Source organism: Aptenodytes forsteri, unplaced genomic scaffold (genome assembly GCF_000699145.1).
Source record: "Aptenodytes forsteri isolate BGI_AS27 unplaced genomic scaffold, ASM69914v1 Scaffold245, whole genome shotgun sequence".
Taxonomy (NCBI): Eukaryota; Metazoa; Chordata; class Aves; order Sphenisciformes; family Spheniscidae; genus Aptenodytes; species Aptenodytes forsteri.
In genome coordinates, this window is record NW_008795686.1 from 789,915 (window position 1) to 807,534 (window position 17,620).

A 17,620-nucleotide genomic window follows, 5' to 3' on the forward strand; every position below is an offset into this window, starting at 1 on the left:
ACTGAGCCCTGGGGAACACCGCTCGTGACCGGCCGCCAACTGGATTGAACTCCATTCACCACAACTCTCTGGGCCCGGCCGTCCAGCCAGTTTTTGACCCAGCAAAGAGTACACCTGTCTAAGCCGTGAGCCGCCAGCTTCTCGAGGAGAATGCTGTGGGAGACAGTGTCAAAGGCCTTGCTGAAGTCCAGGTAGACCACATCCACAGCCTTTCCCTCATCCACTAGGCGGGTCACCTGGTCATAGAAGGAGATCAGGTTGGTCAAGCAGGACCTGCCTCTCATGAACCCGTGCTGGCTAGGCCGGATCCCCTGGTTGTCCCGCTCATGCCTTGTGAGCGCCCTCAAGATGAACCGCTCCATAATCTTCCCCGGCACCGAGGTCAGGCTGACAGGCCTGTAGTTCCCCGGATCCTCCTTCCGGCCCTTCTTGTGGATGGGCGTCACATTGGCAAGCCTCCAGTCTAACCTTTCCCTCCCCGTTTTTTTTTTTTAATTTGCCATACAGAACTTTTGTCCCGATTCACTCTGATTTTTGAAAACAGGCCTTTCTAGGTTTAAGCCAACTCCTAATTTAGGTTGTCGCCTTTGTTATATTAAATAAAATTAGTTCATTATCAGTGGTCTCAATAAAATCTGGACCAACAAGCAAAAACAACTGGCAATGCAGAAAAGGCTTTCAACAAGACAGCACCATCCTCTAATAGCAAGCTGAAGGAGAACAGTTGCCATCAGGGGTTGCTGAAAGCAAGTTAACTGTCAGATGCCAAAGACATACGATTTGCTACTATACATAAGCAAAAGGCACTGCTCTCTCAATTTTGGAGCATGATGCAAGTGCCCAGTAGCAACTCCTGATTTTCAAAGTAGAGAAAGCAGTTAGGGAGGAGGTTAGGTTTGATGAAACATTCTGCAGACATCGAGTGTCAGTGTCACAGCTCCTGATCTCTTCTCAGAGAACCTACCCATGCAGCCCCCCCCCCCAAAAAATCTTGCCATGTAAAGCCTATACAATCACAGGCTAGAGACATCCCTCTCTAAACTGAACTTCCTCCTCTGCTGCCATCAAGAACTACAGTACCTTGACTCATATGCATATGAAATGAGTTTTACTAACAAAACTGCTACACAGATAATGATACCTTCCGGAGAGCATCATCCTTTTGCCTACTGTGTTCTTCCTCATTATGAAAAGGATTTTAATTTAAGAATTTTTCCTTGAATGATGTTTCTTGCTTTTCTTCAACGATAATACTTCAGTGACAATTCTTACTTCTTATTACTTGTTAGCCATAATCCTAGTAATGCTACGGCAGCAACATTAGCCTGTTTGCTTGGGATAGAGTTCCATAGTATAAAAGCCGCAACCCTCCACTGCCCCTCCATCTCTTGCAGGGGAGTTCCACCCCATCCATCCCCAGCAAGCAGGTACCACCCAACAGTGTCCATCAGCCAGCTGAAAGTTAATCCTTATTTTGTTCAGGTTACTTGATTATGGAGCCTCAAGTACTGTTAGTGCCAACATAATGGAGATTAGACCACACAGCTGAAGGAAGGTGGCTGCCTATCACTCCCGGCAGCAATCCCGTCTTGGACTTAAGACAACCACGAACTCCCAATGCTGACCATCAATTTAGCAGTTCCCTCAAATGCTTCAGTTAATTACTAGATTTCACAAGCTAGCTCCTATTATCCAAAGAGGTCAGCCATGCTCTTCCCAGATGGTGTCCCTCCCTTCCCAAAATAAAGTTTTTACTGAATCAACACCTTCTAAACTCTCCCTGGTTACGCAGCAAATAGCACACTGTCACAGCCTAAGTCTGGCTCACACACCTTAAGTGCTGCGTCAGCATTCTGCTCCCTTCTATTACTTCCAACAAAAAAAGAGTCTATGATCTTCCACTTAACGTGGACTAAAACCACTGCACAAAACAACGAAATTACATCCCATTTCAGTCCTCAGAGGCAACATCACCTTGATTCTCTACTGAACCCTCTAAGCATCTGCCAATAGTTGCACATTCTTTAGGAGAGCAGAAGTTGGTAATTAGGTTACTTTCCAAAACAGGGGTCTGAGCAGAAGTTCAGAATCACTTTCAGAAGGAACAAGTAGAGTTTATTCTCCATGGGAAAAAATACACACACACCCCCACAAATCATCCCTACTAACATGTCATTTTTTACTTGCATATGGCTCCTGCTTTTATATACATGGTCACTCTAAAACATTTACCGAGCTGGCATGCTAAGTACTTAGTTTTTCCCTTAAATTTCATTTTTACTGTGTAGGGACAAATTTCAGGACAAAGATATTTGGTGTTATCACATACGGCCCCAACACCAGTTGCTTATTCTATTGGCTAAAGCTGCTAAGAAACCAGGAAATACATTAAAAATCATGATTAATTCAAATAATTCAAAGTTTCACTTTCTGTTGACCACAACTACAGTTGTACAGCTATCCACAAGTCAAAAATAAAAGCCTTAGATACACAGAAATACTGCTTTATGTACACGCAACGTCTTCTTATCTCATTCAGAGCAAGAAGTCTTTTGAAGGGACATCATGAGCAGATTTGTACACAACAATGAAGTTTTATTTAAGTGGTCAGCGGTGAAGGTCTTGATTTTTTTTTTTAGTTTAGTAGAATTCAGTTTTTCCAGAAAAACAACTAGCATACTAATACAGAAAAATCGAAGTCAAAAGATCTGTTTTTACCAACTAAGATGAACAAAGCTGAAATTCAAGTTCAATTTATTTTTTTAAATAATTCCACAGCAAAAACTAATTTTTAAACATTTTTCCAGTTGGTGTCTTTTTAAACAACCTTTGATAAACTACAGGTCTATGTAACAGTATTACAGTGCTTGCCTGTCACCTCCAAGACTTGGCTGCAATTCCACCTTGATATAGAAGCATGATATGCAGTGGTGATCACAACCTATCCCCTCATAAGTGGGCTTCCATACCTTATTTCCCAGAAAAGGCACCTACAAGAAAATCATGTCTTAATACCTACGAGAAAAACTGCACTCTATCACTGTGCTGTGGTTTTTGTTTTTTTAAATGAGAAAGTTCTACCTTACTTTTTTAATACTGTGCTTAAGTTTCACTGGATGCTGGCACTACGACCATTAGTTTTTGTTTATGCTTCCTAATGACCAGTTTCATAATAGTTAGCTAAGAGTAATGTCACCAACTTCCCTACACTGACAATCTAATTATATTGAATTGTGCTTTCTATGCAATACTGTTGGGTATAAATAATTATTCCTCCAGAAAACTAGGCACTTAATCTTTCTTAAGGAGCAGAAGCAGTATTGACTATTCTTCTGATACGTACTGAATGTACTGATACATCCTAAGATACAGTGTAGTTCCCTGAAATTACATTAAAATTTTTAAAAAATCCCCCTCAACTTTGAAGAAATTCCACAATTTTGTCCTTTCCTCCCAATTAAGTAACAGATACACTGCCCAAAATGTTAGTCTGAACTCAGCAGGAATTTGAGAGTCCATAGGCAATTTATCTGGGAGTATGACTTTCCCAGCTTAAGGGGAAAAAAGTAGGGTCTTATGCTAATTGTTTCTTCAGAGCATAAAGTTATCATAGGCTTCCAGTACAATCTCTGCATTATGTCATTGTCTCTGAAGAAGAGCTTCATTGCTTTTTTGTAGAATTTAGAATTGGCTGTTGTAAGAAGTTACTTCATTTACAGCGCACACATCGCTGGGGGTTTTTAATAGCAACCGATATATCATTTAAGTACAGCTATTTACAAAGCTAGTATGTCCTTCCTCCACCCTGTTTATAGTCCTTGATGATCTTTCTCTCATCACAGCTACACATTGGCATAGTGTAGGTGGTTAAGTATCTATAGCGAATCAGGCTCTGGTCAGCCGCATACACATTTATGCTATCTTACCGCAGGATTTACTTGTACTTTACTAGTATTTGACATTATGTTCTGCCTGTGTTAAAAGCACCCCTAGTGTGGGCACAGGTAAATAGGCAAACCACATGCGTACAACCTTGCTAATACTACTATCCCAGCATGCAAAATAAACTAAATTGTAAGTAGTATTAAGGAGAACGTCTATATCTGCAACACACTTCATACTAAGCGTTTCTGCAGTTTATCAAAGAGCAATCTAATCTTCTCTTCAAAGATCTATTTATCTTCACATATAAAATGCATTGATTAATTTATGAGGTCAGAATTACTTACCAGGCTGTAAAGCTCGATTATTTTATTTCCAGAATAAAGTTATTTTGCTTCAGAAAAAGTAGTTTTGCATACAAAACCAACTGCACACCCAATAAAGACAAGGAAATTATCTAGAGTTGTTAATTAATATTTCTGTGCTCACACTGTGCAAGGTATGAGTTTCTTCACCCATAACATTATTTTGCTCCCACAGAAGTGGAAGCAAAATTGAAAACTCTGTGACTTAGAATAAGGGAGCACAATTCTAAGCAGAAACAGAGAGTGGCTACTTAAGACTAAACTGAGTGAACAGAAGCCACCAACACGCAGATTTTTATGGCCAAGCTGAAAGCACAGGGTTGGAATAAAGAAAAGACATCTAGGCCTGAACATTCTTCTTCTATAAACCTTCTGGGATGTTCAATTTTAAATTTGGGAGGTTTAAAATTAGAAAACTGCAGAATAAAAGTTTCTGGAGTAGAGATTAAAAAGCTATCGATATCAATATATTTGCTAGATTCGTCACCTTTGTAATCAGGGAACTGAAGAAACTCAGGCTCAGCAAGCCCTTTAACTTAAGTTTACTGGAGATTCAATTTAAACTGATCTGAACTCAGTCAGTCAGTGATACATAATAAAGTTATCCAATACCTATAACACTTCTCTGCACAACATGACAAATGCTATGCTGGAGACTGACTTTTTGGATTTTTGACAATTGCATCCAATTATCCTCACCTTCCTCATTTGCAAAGGATCTATAAAGCCACTATATTCTACACCTCTTGTTCTTTCAGGTTATTTTCTCATTTTGTTTCCCATAATCATGAAAAGTGATAAATAAGGAGGGAGAAAATGAGCAATGGACAGTGGACAACATAATAGTCCAGGCTGTATCCCCTTAAATACAGAGGATTATATTGATAAATCTGATATTAAAGTGGATGACTCAACAGTTTCTGAAACTCTCATAAGGAAAATTACATTCTACGTAAGCTAAAGGTAGCTACAGAGATGTGCTTTTATGCACTCGGTCTACCGTTTTGTACCACAGTAATCTCTCAACTTTAAAGGCCTAAGTAGCATAACTGAGAGCCAGTAAGAGATGTAGAACACGGGTGACCAACATTTAATTAGCTCTTAAAAATGTACAGCTTTGCTTTCACACATAATAAGGCAGACTAACATCAAACAGTCAACTTTTGAGCGTTATTAGACAGAGGGCCAAGAGGGCTTTTGAAAACTGGACAGCTGCAATAACATCAGGAGCATTCTTATATTATATAATGTAATTGTGCAGAAATTTTTAATTTAGCTGTAAAAAAAAAAAGGCACACTGATCGGGTTAATACACTTTGGTACTGCATCAAGTTCATATTATTCTGTTACCACAAAATGAACTCATATATAACATCTACTGCTTCTTGCAGACACATCAGCTTATTCAGAGCTGGCTTTGGTACCTACACATGGCTTGAAGTGCCTTATTTAATCATAGCTCAAGTTACAAAGATGCAGTGTGCTGGAACAACATTACAGCATTGAAAGATGTTACTACAGTATACTACAGTTGGAAGTGGAAGTTTTTGTTCCTTCACTACAGTTACTCCTATAATGATTGACACAAGGCCATGCACTATCTCCTCAGGGTCTACTGAGGTTTTCATATGTACAGGAAGGATATTAAGCACACAGGTAGCCATGACATGCAACAACACTCAGGCAGTCTTCATCTTCCCCTACTAGGTTCTTCCAGTCTTTCCAGAAGACTGGAAGACCTCCAGTTCTATTGCAGAACAACACAAAACAAACCAACAAAGCAAAGCAAAAAACACTCCTAAGTTGAACCCTTTCAAGGAGAATTCCTGAGCAGCTTTCAACAAGACCAGAGAACATTCCTGAAAGAAATGAAATATGACTACAGGAAAAGAAAAATCCTGGGAGAAAGCAAATACACCTAACATGCTCCAAAAAGTCTTAAAACAAGTGGTAACATGGCCATGAAACTGCTTACCTCTGTCCTTGCATTTGATAAATGTATTATGATGCTCCAAAGGCTGTCCCAGCATTTTCCAATGAATGTTATCCTTTTTCTTTAAGATAATCTCTACTTTCCCAACTTTTTCAGCAATATTCACTAAAAGAGAAAAGGTTTCACACTGTTACTTTTAGTTACATTTTGTACAAAAAAAAAATACTCTTCCATTATAATGACATTTTAGAAGGATCAGTCATTTCTCAAGACACACAGAATTAATCTGTTAAATTAAAATATCAACTTCCAGCTATCTCTTTATAATGTTTTACAATGCATTTAAAACAACACACACTAACTTAATATGCATAATTAATGTATCTTATTTACTAAATACATTGTGAAAAGCTTCCCAGCTCAGCCAGTCAAGAAGAATGCTCATGAATTCAGAATCCTCATTTACTGGAAATTGGTAACTACCACTTTTTACTTCTTCCTTTCTTTTCAAGAGCATTTGACTGAATAATTAAATCCAAGAAAATCCCAGTCTAAGCAAAGAACAGTTTACAAATACACAACAGAACTAACTTCTAATTATTTTAACATTTAGTCATACTCAGAGGGATCAGAGCACCATCAACTTATTACTTTTACGAGCCCAAATGCCACCATTTAAAAAAAATTATTCAATCTAAGCAAAGAACAGTTTACAAATACACAACAGAACTAACTTCTAATTATTTTAACATTTAGTCATACTCAGAGGGATCAGAGCACCATCAACTTATTACTTTTACGAGCCCAAATGCCACCATTTAAAAAAAATTATTCAATGTTACAGTTTGATTTGATTGTGTCAGAACCTTGTGGTAAGCAAAACTAAAGTATCTGATGAGTCAGAAAAACAAATTCAAGTTCCACATTCTGATATTAGAAGAGATATAGAAGTGCTGCAAGAGACAATTTACCAGCCAAGTCTTCTTGAACTGCATGATCCAAGTCTGAAATAAAGAGAAACACTATTTTAAGCAAAAACAAAATTACATTCTAGTCGTCATGTATACATACAGTTGAAGGCTAGAAATACTGAGTGAACTAATGAGCCTAGAACATTATGCATCTTTATCTGGCCCTGAAATTTCACCTGTGCATATCAGTCCCAGTGACTTCTGCAGGCCTCATACATAACATTAAGAAAGGCATCGTTTTCTCCGTTACTTTTAACAATGACTCACGTAAAGCTACCAATCTGCATTTATCTCAATCATTCCACTTGCCCTTTTTGAATAAGGGCATTTTAATAACCATCAAAAAAACACTTGAAGAAAAACTTTCCACAACTTCTACATCAATTTCTTACTACACCTTATTCCACGTATTAAAAATGAAGTACATACTAAACAAATGAAGATGTGAGTTGATAAACAATGTAATTCCTTTACATCAAGGTACTTTAAAGTACTCATCTCTAATGAAAGAGGAATAAAATATTAATTGGTATATGTAAAACACCTATGATCTGATGAGAGGGTTTTAATAAAGTAGAATGACAATTCAGTATTTTCAACTGCAAAATTACAGTACCTACCAACTTCTACAAGATATGAGTGGTCATCCACTATGATCTCTCCCCTTAATCGTTTGTCTTGACAGTCAACTATCACCAACTCTGCATTCATATCCTTTCATAGGCAAGGAAAAAAAAAAATTTTAATAAAGTTCTCCCAGAATTCAAGCTGGTTCACAACTGGATCTTGTAATTCTCCCTTTCATAAAATACACTTACCTTCTGCTTAGTATATATGACAATGGTGATCAAACTATCCGTTTGGAACCAGTCATAACTGTAAAACAAAAAACACAGTGAAGAAAAAAATATATACTTTCTTTGGGCACACCAAAATATATTTCATTAGCAGTTTTCAAGCAGAGCTTCGTTCATGAATTTACAAGCCAAATACATTATTTGGTATTTTTTTTAAGAGATAAGTCCAGAGCCAATAATTTTGAAGAGACTACTAAAATAAGAACAGTCTAATTATGCATCCTGATAGTCAGCACATTGTAGTTAAAATTATATGGCATTGGTTTTACTTAAAAGGCACGCACATACCCTTTACAGCATATGAACCTTCCTAACAAGATGACTGAAATCCTTGACTCCAGACAAAAGTATTAAATAGCCAGGGTGGCTTCCAATAGCCAGGGTGGCTTCCAAGAGTTATAGATTCCATGCACATACCACAAAACCACACTTCCCTTCATCTCCCCAAATCAAGATTTTACATTCTTATGTTCCCAAGCTGCCCAAACCTTGTAATAAATCCAGGGTAAGGTAAGAAACAGAAAGCCTTCAAATGCTAGTCGTTTGTATGGCCTTACACTTGCCAAGAAGTAACTTACCCACCCAATCTCAGAAAAGCTATTCCTTTCTCTAACCGTTTTCATGGAGACCATACATCTGACAATCTCATGCCTGGCTCTCCACCATAGACATCTATAGTTCTCACTTGACTTCCAGCTGGGTTGCAATCCCAGCCAGTTAAGTCAACTCTGTCCCCACAACAAAGTTAACCCCTTGCATCTACATTACTACTGTCTTCTCCCTTCCCCAATGTCCTAACCACTTCCGTCTACTGTTCGGACTCCCGGACCAGAAAAGAAGGCAGAGAGGGAGGATGCCCCCTCCAGCAGACACTCCTGACAGCCAACATGTCCTAGGCTGCACACCTTCCAGTCACACACCAGAACATGCCAGACACACAAAGGAAGAAAGGCAGCAAGGTTTGGGGAGCACTCCAGAAGATAAGCCACATTCCAGTTGTTCACAAGCCACAGTATTTTATACGACTGCATGTAACTAGCCCAGAGATTACACATTCACAGGAGATTTTGATGCAAAGTGAGAAGCTGAACCTTGGCGACACAAGGCATCATGGAGTAAAATGACACCTCAGTGACAACAGCCGGCATATCACAGTGGAGTTTTAGGGCCTGCTTTGCATATTTTAGAAACTTGAATACAGCTGTCACATCTTAATAGATTCCAGCTTGTAATGAAGTACTTTTCCAAGGCATGCCAACTCATACGTTTATGGACAAATTAACTAAAGTCAGAAAAAGTAATCAGCCCAGTTGGAATCACTTTCCAGGAATTTTCTCAAGAAGCAAGGCTGAGGAGCGTGCAAATATAAGCCATACATTTGTATACGATGCAAGGCGGTGCAAGAGTTAGAAGCAGACAGAGCAAGCCAAGAACTTTACATCATCATCTGCCTATACGGTCAATATAACCTTTGGCAAGTTGTTCAAACCTGAACCTCAACTTTCCTACTTACAAGAGGATGGTAATGATATATACTCATTTAGCTGAAACACCAAGAACTAACCATGGAAGAAGCTGCCTGCATTCATTAAGAACTACACAAAATTATTAAACAGACAATGTTCAACAGACAATGAAGACAAAGATTTACCTTGGAGTTAAATCTTTGGCAGAAGCACCCAGTACTTTCTTCTCAGGAAGCATACCTACAAAGAGCAGAGAGTCATTAAAATATTTGCTGTGATGCTCACTTAATAGAAATCGTAATCAGAGATGTTTTGGGTTTTTTTAAATTGAATGTTCTAAATACCCCTCCACAATGTTTACTGGCTTTATTTCCACAGGCAGCCAGAAGTATCCATGTACTTTTTAAATTTTGTTTTTATTCAGCACTTTGTCTTGGAGAGCAGGCTCCTAGAACATGAAGTTCTACTTCAGAAATTAAGAGTTCCATATACCACAAAACCCATGCATGCAGCCCTTCTGGTACATGTAGCTTGGTCTGTTATTAGCTTGTGCTTTCACACTTTGTGATAGTGAAGCATAGAAAATAGGTTATCTGAATGTATTTCCTTTAACAGAACTATTTGTTCATACAGTTCAGATGAACAAATTCAATTTGGGACGTCTGGTCTAACCTAATTCACAAGTAAAATTGCACGTCAGTCAGTTAAGCAAAGATATCAGCCTTAATCTCTCTACTTTGCACTTTGCTAGGAATTTTCACAGAATTCAGCTACTCACTTTAATTATTAAACAACATGAAACAGTCTGAAAAAGCCTTTGCTGGGAGGCAACACTTGGTCAATCTTTGAAAACGTCAACTGTACTGATCTCTGACCTAATAGAAACTGAACATATTTTGCAAAAACTTGTGCAGAGATGACAGATAAAAGCAACTGCAATCCTTCATCAATTTTAACACAAAGAAGTTATATAGAATCATGATGGATGAAGCTACACAGACTGAAATATGGTATGATTTGTAACACCACATGAACAGCAGAAGTTTTCCTGGACAATGGCTAGGCAGAGGTCTAAGGTAACAGTTGGTAAGTGCTGGTTTCAAGCCCAAAAGCAAACCTGGCAAACCTGAAATGGCTATGCATAAAATAATTTAACATATGAATTCTCAGTTACCTACATGATTCTCTTCTAAATGCCAGTAAGTTTTGTAGTTTGACTACAAGCTTAAACACAGTAATTGAATGGCTCCACCATGTGGGAAGCAGATAAAAACAAAGAGAGTCACTCTGGTCTAATCCAATCTGTCAAAACTATTTGATCATCCAGATGGGGGAATTAACCTAAAGCAATTAAAACTAGCTAGAATTACTTATTCTTTGATCCTTAATTACCCCTAAGTACACACCATCTGCAGCTGCCAAGGAAGCTAAATGGCAGAGCAGTCAGATCATTGCAAAAGAAAACCAATCACCTAATGATAAAAGCCTTCTCAAAGGCTAATCCTTTCTTGAGGACATATATCATATGCTTAGGTTGGCCTCCATGGATAAGAGGAATTCATGGTCATACACACTCCTATTTGCTTTTGCAGGTCAGTGGAAATATATGAACAGCCACAATAAAACAGAACATTCTGGCAAACCAAGTTATTTATGAATTATTCGGAAATACTGTAAGATGCTATGTGAAAACAAGAAGTCACACTGCAATAAAAAGACAATGATTCAGGTGATCAATGAATCAATTAAGGAAAGTGGTCTACTGGTCACAGTGGTCATAAATAAAAGAAAAGCTGGTGGTGAAGCCAAAAGCTGATGGCGGGCATGAAATGAAGGAGTTTAAGGTGACCAGAATGAACAGCAGAATTACAACGCTGCATCTCTCGAGACCAAACTTCAGCTTGTTCTGGGAACTGCTTTGCAAAATCCTATGGGATAGCAAGGCTAGTGGTAGAGTTTCTCACGTTATCCTCCTAGCCACATTGGAGAGAGCTGGGTTTGATAGGTGGATTACAATCTGGATAGAAAATTAGTAGGACTGCCAGTCACAAAAGGTGCGATCAACAGTACAAAGTCCAACTAGTGGCTAGTTTCAGCTGGTACTCCCTAGGGAACAGGGAATGCTGATACTGTTCGATACTGTCATTAGCAACCTGAAGGGCACAGACTGTCCCACTGTCAGGAAGCATGTGAGCAATAACAAATAACAGCAAGCAGTTGAAACACAAAAGGTTATGGCTACCATCCAAAGGGACCCAGACAGACTGAAGAAATGGGCTGACAAAAGCTCCATGAAGCTCAAAAGCAAATGCAAAATTTTGCACCTGTGGAGGAAAAAAAAAATCTGATGCAACAAAACAAGTGAGGGGCCTAGTTGGATAGAAAGGAGCTTTGCAGAAAACCTTCCAGGGACTTAGTAGACAAATCGAACTTGGGCAGATACTGCATCCTTGTGGTGATGAAGGCCAACTTTATCCTGGGCAAGAGCATAGCGATCAGTTCAAGGGAAGTGATTCTTCCTCTCTGTTCAGCATTTGTGAGACCACATCTGGAGTACTGCATCCAGTTTTGGCTCACCAGTGCAGGACAGACATTGATATACCAGATCAAGTCCAGGGAAAGGCCACCAAGACAGTCAGCAGCTGGAGCACAGGATATATGAAAGGAGGCTGAGGGAATCGTGTTTGTTCGGCCTGCAGAAGAAAAGGCTAAGGGGGAAATCCAACTGCAGTCTTCAACTACCTAAAGAGAAAAGCATGAGAGAGAAGGAAGCATAGAGGAGATAGCCAGACTCTTCTCAGAGGGGCACAGCAGAAGGACAAGAGGCAATAGACAAGTAGCAGCAAAAATTCTGGGTATGGATGTGTGTGGGGGGGAAAACACCACCCAACAAAACAACAAAGGAAAAATCAAAATACCACACCTCTTCCCCTCCCATGAGGAGGATGGCTCATGAGTCATCTGATGTAGTATTGAAGCTCACCCTGCTCTGAGCAGAAGACTGGAGTGAACAAGCTCCAGATGTTCGTTCCAATCTGAACTATTTTAGGACGCTCTGAAAGCTTTCTGTACCTATTGTTTTCCTTGTTCTTAGAAGGGCCAGAACAAGCTTGACCCATATTTGTAAACTCCAAATATTACTAAGAAAAATAGGAACACTTATATTACTTACGCTAAAGAATTCCAGCTGGTTGAACCTCAAGATTTAGTTTTCTGTACTTGAAACTCTAGCTCAAACTCTCCTCCCATCACCCTTTTCCACAGCGTAAGTTTTTTCAAGGTCTGATGTGCATATACTCAAACACCAGCTTGTTTTCAGATAGTGGAACTGCCCATGTAATTTTTTTTTCCTATTAATATTACAAAAATCATCATCATCATAGCTTGGGTGAAAGAGAAATTCAGTTTAGCTCGAAAGTGCAAGGCTGAAAAGATAATTTTTAAAATACATCTTTGATGCATATCTGTTCTCAAACAAATACGAAGTTTTCAGACATGCTTTGGTAATGGCAGCGTTTTGAAATTTTGATGTCTTTTGTTTGAAACTCAACTATGAACAGATGTTGAAGAGCACATTAGGCTACACCTACGCTGATTGTTATCACTAGTAATATATTCTGAAAACTTCAGCTTTAATTGCTTTTAACATTACATACAATTGATGTTCACAAAAATCAAGGATACATTTAAGTTGATTGATCCGGGCACATTTCAAATACAATTATTATTTATACATTTTAGATTGATAAGACAAAAATGTCTTCAGTAGTGCCAACAACTTCCAAAAAAATCACAGCCCATGCCATAGGCTTCTCTTGCCCATTTTCAGACAGTGATGTTTATTTCTAGACTCATTTTGACGTAAATTTACAAGAGCTAAGCACCGAGATGCAACAACTGAATATGAAAAACCTCATGGAAGATAACCTCAGGGACTGACCTCTCCTATTTTAGAAAAAGTCTTGCCAAACAGGTAAACTGAATACAACAAGCAAGCATCAGTATTTTGGCAATTTCATTGGAAACTACCATCAGAATAATTTCCTACATCTCCTGACAAGTCACATAATTAAAAAAATTCTACATCTCCTGACAAGTCACATAATTTGGACAAGAAAAGTTATTGCTAGGAGTAGGAAGGGAAGCAAGATGGAAGAGAGACAGAATATTACTTATTTCTTTCTACCTGGATCCACTGTGAATATGAAAGATGCATAGCTCTGGACAGCTAGACAAGCACAAAAAGTAAGGAATTCATGAACCAAAATAACCAAGAGGAGAAGAACATTGAAATAGGTGGTAAAAATAGTCTTCTACTTGAATACAAAATATTTATGGTGTATTTGATGACTACTAGCTGCTAGCGATATCATTCTGGTAGAGTAAAGCAGAGTTTGTTTTCTAATTTTCCCTGTCCTTCAAAGCAAGATTAACAGGTTCCAACAACTTGTTCATTGCTGAAGAAAAAAAAAAAAAAGTCAGGCAGCAGACCCTGTCAAAGTTTAGCATAACATCTTATTTGTTCCTATTTTGCTCTATAGCCTTATAAAATCAATCTTGCTTACTTTTATATGATGTATGTTTAACTTTTTGTGTAGCTCAATGCTTGTGCATACTAAAAGGTAAACTGCCTTTTAGAAGTCAAATACAATGTTCAGAGAACACAAAGGGAGGGTAAGGAAGACAGCATGAGAAAGAAGAAAACAAATGGGAACTCAAATTCACCAGAGGAAGCACGAACAAGTTACCTTTTCTTCACTGTGCCTGGACTTGCTGGGACACCACCCTGAGCACTTCTCTGGCTTCACCTTAAGACACATCTAGGTTTCTGCTCCTGCTACTCTGAAATTTGAATGCTCTTAACTCCTTTTCCAAAGTTTCAGCCTAGACTTTTCCATGACCAATTTGCACCTGTCGCCTTTCATGCCAATAGGTCAGCCTTGAGTTCAAGTTGTATTATTTCCCTTCACAGATGTTCATCTTATTTGCTCAACCAACACAACACCATCACACCTCATTTGATGGGACTTCATAAGCCATATTCTTTTAGGAAGCCTCTTATACTAATAGCCCAGTCATTCTCAGTTACATCTCAAGTAGTTCAGTCATGCTGTGATCAGCTAATTCACCTCCATTTCAACTTGTTTCTCAGTGATGACCTTTCAGCTTTTAGTAGAGACTTAGTAATTTTAAGTGTTCCCCAAGATATTGTCTTCTCTGCTACTCCAGCCCCATGGCCACCTAGCTTTTCTGATACAGAGAAAGATCAAAAAGCCTGGCAGTTTTGTAGTGGCAGATTTCATAGCACACAGTAATTTGTGACTTATCTTGTCCAACTCGAGCAGAAAGCTTGTCCATCTCATACCTCCCTTATCTGTACTACTCTACTGCAGTCTTAGAATACTTTTAAACACTGAATTCACAATGCCTGATTAAAATTTTGCCTTCTGTAATTTCCACAGATCACTAGAGCCTCAACATCAAATTCAAATACAAAGACAGACAGAAGTCCGGATAAACAATGCTCATTCAATAATATTCAAGTAAGTTTAAGATTTACTCCCCACCTCACTCCAAGTGAATACTTACCATTAAGCTGTTTCTTCTCTTCAGATAGAGTAGAAGAAATCTCTACAAGCATTAAGAAAAAACAAGCACAACAGTAAGAAGTTATGGCACAGTACTTGCATACATCATGCTAAAGAATTAAGCCAAAGTAAGGATCTCCAAATAAACCTTCCAAAACATTAACAGATTGACCAGGACACTTCAGATGTCAAGAACTCACAAACAAATGCAGCACTGATTACCATTTCAAAAGATTATGTATAATTGAAAAAATACTATGTTAAAAATGCCAAAAGTTGCACAGCACTAAAGGGTAGGAAACGCAAGAACCCTGGCACTTCAAAACAAACATCACAGATTATCTTGTGCAATTACAAACTTCATAGCTGAGAAGCTCGCTATATCTGTCAGATTTTTGATGACACTTGTCTCACGACAACACAGAGTAGACACCGAATCTGACCAACCCAATCCTTGGCAATCTAAACCCAATCCTTGGCAGAAACCCAGGAAAAAGAAAATCTTCCTATAAGCTCTTTCTGTCAAATGGTTTTATTTGACAAGTTATTACCTGAGTTTTTCATTAAATCTACAGTGTGCTGCAACTACTCCAAAATACTAGCAGAAAAAAAGGAGATAAAGACCAAGCACGTGAATTACATAGTGTCAATTCATAGATAAGGTGCTCAACTCGAGGGGAAAGGCACTGCACCTCTCAGCCACATATCCTTCTGTTCATAGCAAATCTGTGAGGAAACTAGTCCTCTGGATGTACCCAAGCCCCTTTTGCCTTCTCTACATTTCACATCTCAGAATGTCCCAATATGAAGGCCCATTTAATATTCTTTTATGGGAGCCAGGTTTGGGGAGGTGGGAGAAACCAATGTGTTCTTCCTGCTCTCTTTTATGGAAACCAAAATGTCAATGTTTCTCCCCTGTTCTTCTGAATCCCTCCCAGTGCTCTGCATCACAGCAGCCAGCATTGGAAGAAAAATGCCACTGTAAGAGAAGTGAAGGAACGCCTCCTGGAACAAAGCACCAAGCATACAGTATTGCAGAATGACTCAGAGCTGACCAAGAATTGCCTTCATCAGAGGCTTTTACGTTGTGCCACTATAAGGTAAAAACAAAACACTCCACAAAATGAATGGGACAGTTGACCCAAAATTTTTAGTTGAGGCTGCATTTGTCTGTGTATTCTGCTATACACCGCTTCAAGCTTTCTGCCAGGATAGGCAAGTCATCCACAAAGACTCGTTTCTGATTGAAGGTAAATTTGTGTACAAAAGTCTACTCTCATTTCACTGCGTTTTAACACACTGCACTGAAATTGGCATTGCAATTTTAAGGACAGTTTGAGGCACTTCCAAGACACAGCCCTACCTCTCTTCCTTGGATGACACCATAGCTCTCAGCCTAATCTCGCTGAATTAACAATAATACAACATGCATTCCGACTCCCAAGTTACATTACCACTGAAGTAACATAGGGACATATACTAAGATATGTCTATGAGAAACATTAGCAACATTAAAAGACAACAAACAAGTGTCCATGCTAATGTTTACAGCTGAGTACCCTGAAGGGAAGGCAAGCAGTTTAATGCTGTACAGGTTTGCTGAGGGAGATACTGAAATAATCTCTACATGCCTGGGTACTGCTGTAGTTGCTGCACTGGCCTTCTCAGCAAGTACAAACACTACACATTTCAGTGCACAGCTCCACTGCTCTGTAACATCACAGAAGGGACACATCAGAAATTCCTATTAGCCACTACCAAACCATCAAGCAGCATTCCCAAAAGACAAGTTGACAAAACATTAACTATCATCAGCATCTTCAAAAGACTCTTCTTTCTTAAAACAAAACAAAACAAACAAACAACACCCTGGAGTATGCAAGGACAAGCTTCAGCTTCCTTCAACAGTTCAGTGAGCAAGTAATTGTACAACCTTCCAAAAAAACACAGGAACCAAAACAGCTAAACAACCGCAAATCTTCCAGCAGTGCCCCAACAAACCTACATCTGCCTTACTTGCACTGTATTGAGACTGTACCAAACACCAAGTACTGATGTTTGCCCTACTGCCAAACACTAACTCTCTGCCACAAAAAGAAAGCAATTTATACGGTAATTTGAAGGCCTGGCTTTCCTCTGTACTTATGGGCCTATTTAATCCTATATTCAAAAACATGCATCTTAACTCTGTATTTTATTCTTCCATTTTCAAATGCAAACTTTTCTGAATACTGTCTTCTCGAAGGACACAAGACAAGAATTATTGCTGGCTGACAGTGAAGTTAGTCAATCACATTTTTGATAATTCACTATTCAAAAGAGGAGGATACATAACCTATCAGTTATCAAAGTAAACTTTGAGAATTTCACAATGAAGAATTTCAGCAAATCCAGTCTAATCGATTTTATTCTTAACTAATGAAGTTACATTTTTTTCAAGCCTGAAATGGCCAAGAGAGACACAGGCCTTTTTTTGTTGTTGTGGTTTTTGTTTGTTTGTTTGGTTTTTGTTTGGTGTGGGGTTTTTTTGTTTGTTTGTTTGGGGGGTTTTTTGTTTG

At 38.7% G+C, this 17,620-nt stretch overlaps 1 protein-coding gene across 2 annotated transcripts in view; it reads right to left on the reverse strand.

The window, feature by feature from the left end:
- Window positions 1-17,620, reverse strand: part of LOC103901770 (cytochrome b5 reductase 4) — a 40,443-nt gene that overhangs the window by 15,653 nt on the left and 7,170 nt on the right. The window contains exons 4-9 of one of the 2 annotated variants that reach the window (XM_009282704.2): window positions 15,064-15,105; window positions 9,660-9,714; window positions 7,970-8,027; window positions 7,772-7,865; window positions 7,152-7,184; window positions 6,223-6,345 (exon numbers count right to left, since the gene is read on the reverse strand). In XM_009282704.2, coding sequence (XP_009280979.1) covers window positions 6,223-6,345; window positions 7,152-7,184; window positions 7,772-7,865; window positions 7,970-8,027; window positions 9,660-9,714; window positions 15,064-15,105 — 405 coding nt within the window. The remainder of the gene's footprint in view (window positions 1-6,222; window positions 6,346-7,151; window positions 7,185-7,771; window positions 7,866-7,969; window positions 8,028-9,659; window positions 9,715-15,063; window positions 15,106-17,620) is intronic. The other variant, XM_009282705.2, reaches the window with a different exon arrangement.